Source organism: Ranitomeya variabilis, chromosome 5, assembly GCF_051348905.1.
Source record: "Ranitomeya variabilis isolate aRanVar5 chromosome 5, aRanVar5.hap1, whole genome shotgun sequence".
Classification (NCBI taxonomy): domain Eukaryota; kingdom Metazoa; phylum Chordata; class Amphibia; order Anura; family Dendrobatidae; genus Ranitomeya; species Ranitomeya variabilis.
In genome coordinates, this window is record NC_135236.1 from 10,706,949 (window position 1) to 10,708,932 (window position 1,984).

At 42.9% G+C, this 1,984-nt stretch overlaps 1 protein-coding gene across 1 annotated transcript; it reads right to left on the bottom strand.

The window, feature by feature from the left end:
* Positions 1–602: 602 nt before the first annotated feature.
* Positions 603–1,565, bottom strand: LOC143774589 (olfactory receptor 5AR1-like). The gene has a single exon (XM_077262340.1). The coding sequence runs from the start codon at positions 1,563–1,565 to the stop codon at positions 603–605; it is 963 nt and encodes a 320-aa protein (XP_077118455.1).
* Positions 1,566–1,984: the final 419 nt, after the last annotated feature.

Sequence of the window (1,984 nt, forward strand, 5' to 3'; positions counted from 1 at the left end):
TGGTAGTTTTTCTAAATACAAGTCAAAATCAAAAGGATCCCCAATGCCTCCTTAAAGGACATAACTTTCTAGGAAAAGTCGGACCTGAACTTTCTGGGTTGTGTGATCTCGACATGCAAAGAGGGATCTCGAGACTCGCCACCACCTCTCTTTGCAAGATCTTTTCCGTTACTGTGAGTTCTTATACTTTACTGTTGAATTCTTTACTAAATGGTTACCAAACATCATGGGAGCAGTCGCCGTTTGATAACAGCCAGGTTAGCCAAAGTGGTAATTTTTTTGATAACACATGGAATAGCATGGTTTTTGTAACACATGATATTCACTGTGATAGGGCCATGGAGGGTTGTAGGATCCCACTCTGCATGCTGGCAACCCACAACCCAGAATTTCCTGGCTGACGTTTGCATTTGGGAGCCTTCTGAACACTTTTGACCACCTTTCTCTTAAATAAAAAGGGCAGCCACGTAATGTCTTGTGAAGAAATCCCAATAATCTTCTGAAGAAAAAATCTTTATTACAATTTTTTTGCATTTTTATATCGACATGGTGGTTTCTTTATTTGAGAAGAACTCAACACAAGTCCCAGAACACAAGAGAATTTACATCTTTTTACTACATAATCCATGAAAAGTTTGGACAATGACGTTCCTCACTTCCTGGTTCCTTAGGCTGTAGACAAGAGGATTCAACATGGGTGTCATGACAGTATAAAAGATGGAAGCCACCTTACTTTGGTTTTTGATGGCTTTGGAAGGAGGATGTAAGTAAGTGAGGAGCACGGACACAAAGAATATGGAGGAACAGATGATGTGTGAGGAGCAGGTGCTGAACGCTTTCTGTCTGCCCTTGGAAGACTTAATCTTGAGAATGGAAATGATGATGAAAAGGTATGAAATCATGATGGCGGTAAGTGAACCTATGACATAAAATCCAATGAGGAACATGATGACCATGTCACAAATGACAATGTTCGAGCAGGACAGCTTGAGCAGTGGAGGGATGTCGCAGTAAAAGTGGTCAATTACATTTGAGCCACAGTATTGAAGACTAAACATACAACTGGTTTGTGCTGACGACTGCAAAAAGCCAAGAGAAAAAGCTACGAGAACCATACAAAAGCATTTTGTCTTGGTCATCATGGACACATAATGTAGAGGATGGCAAATAGCAGCATATCGGTCATAGGACATGTTCGAGAGCAAATGAACATCGATACTGGCCAAAGCAGCAAAAAAGTAGAATTGAAGAGCACAACCATAAAATGAGATGACCTTCCTCCTGGAAACAAGGTCTGAAATCATTTTAGGAACGATAACTGAGGAGTAGAAAAGGTCGACCATTGAGAGGTAGCTGAGGAAGAAATACATGGGAGTATGGAGGGCGGACGTCTTATGGACAGCTATGAACAACCCAACGTTAGCAACCACAGTTATCATGTAAACCAAGAGGAAGAATACGAAGAGCAAGACGGCGAGAGTCAAATCATTGGTCAGTCCGGTAAACTCGAACATTGTGGGTTGACTTTGATTCATCTGGTCCTTGAGTAAAGATTGAGGAAACATTGAGAATGGTGTATAATGGGCAGATTTCTGGCAGACTGTTCGGGGCTGGTCCCCTTCTGTTATTCTTTCCTTTGCTTTGACTTCCTTCACGCTCGCTGCAATACAATTCTGCCTTCAAAATGTCTCTTTCTGGGAGCTGCAGCTCTGAGGGCATGCACAGCTCCGTTGACCCTCTGTCCTCCTCAGACTGATGTTTGGAACTCACTGAGCTGAGCTCAGCCAGCAACTAACTTCTGTCTGGAACTAACTTTCCCTACAGACTACCAGTTATATATGTGGGGAGTGACCTAATAAATAGGAGCAGGAGCTCCCCCTGGTGGCTTGGAGTGTGAATGTGTTGCATGTTTGCGTTACCTGGAAACGGAACACCGGAAATCCGCCCATCGATGTTCATGGGTCACCGTTGTGTTGGTATGACA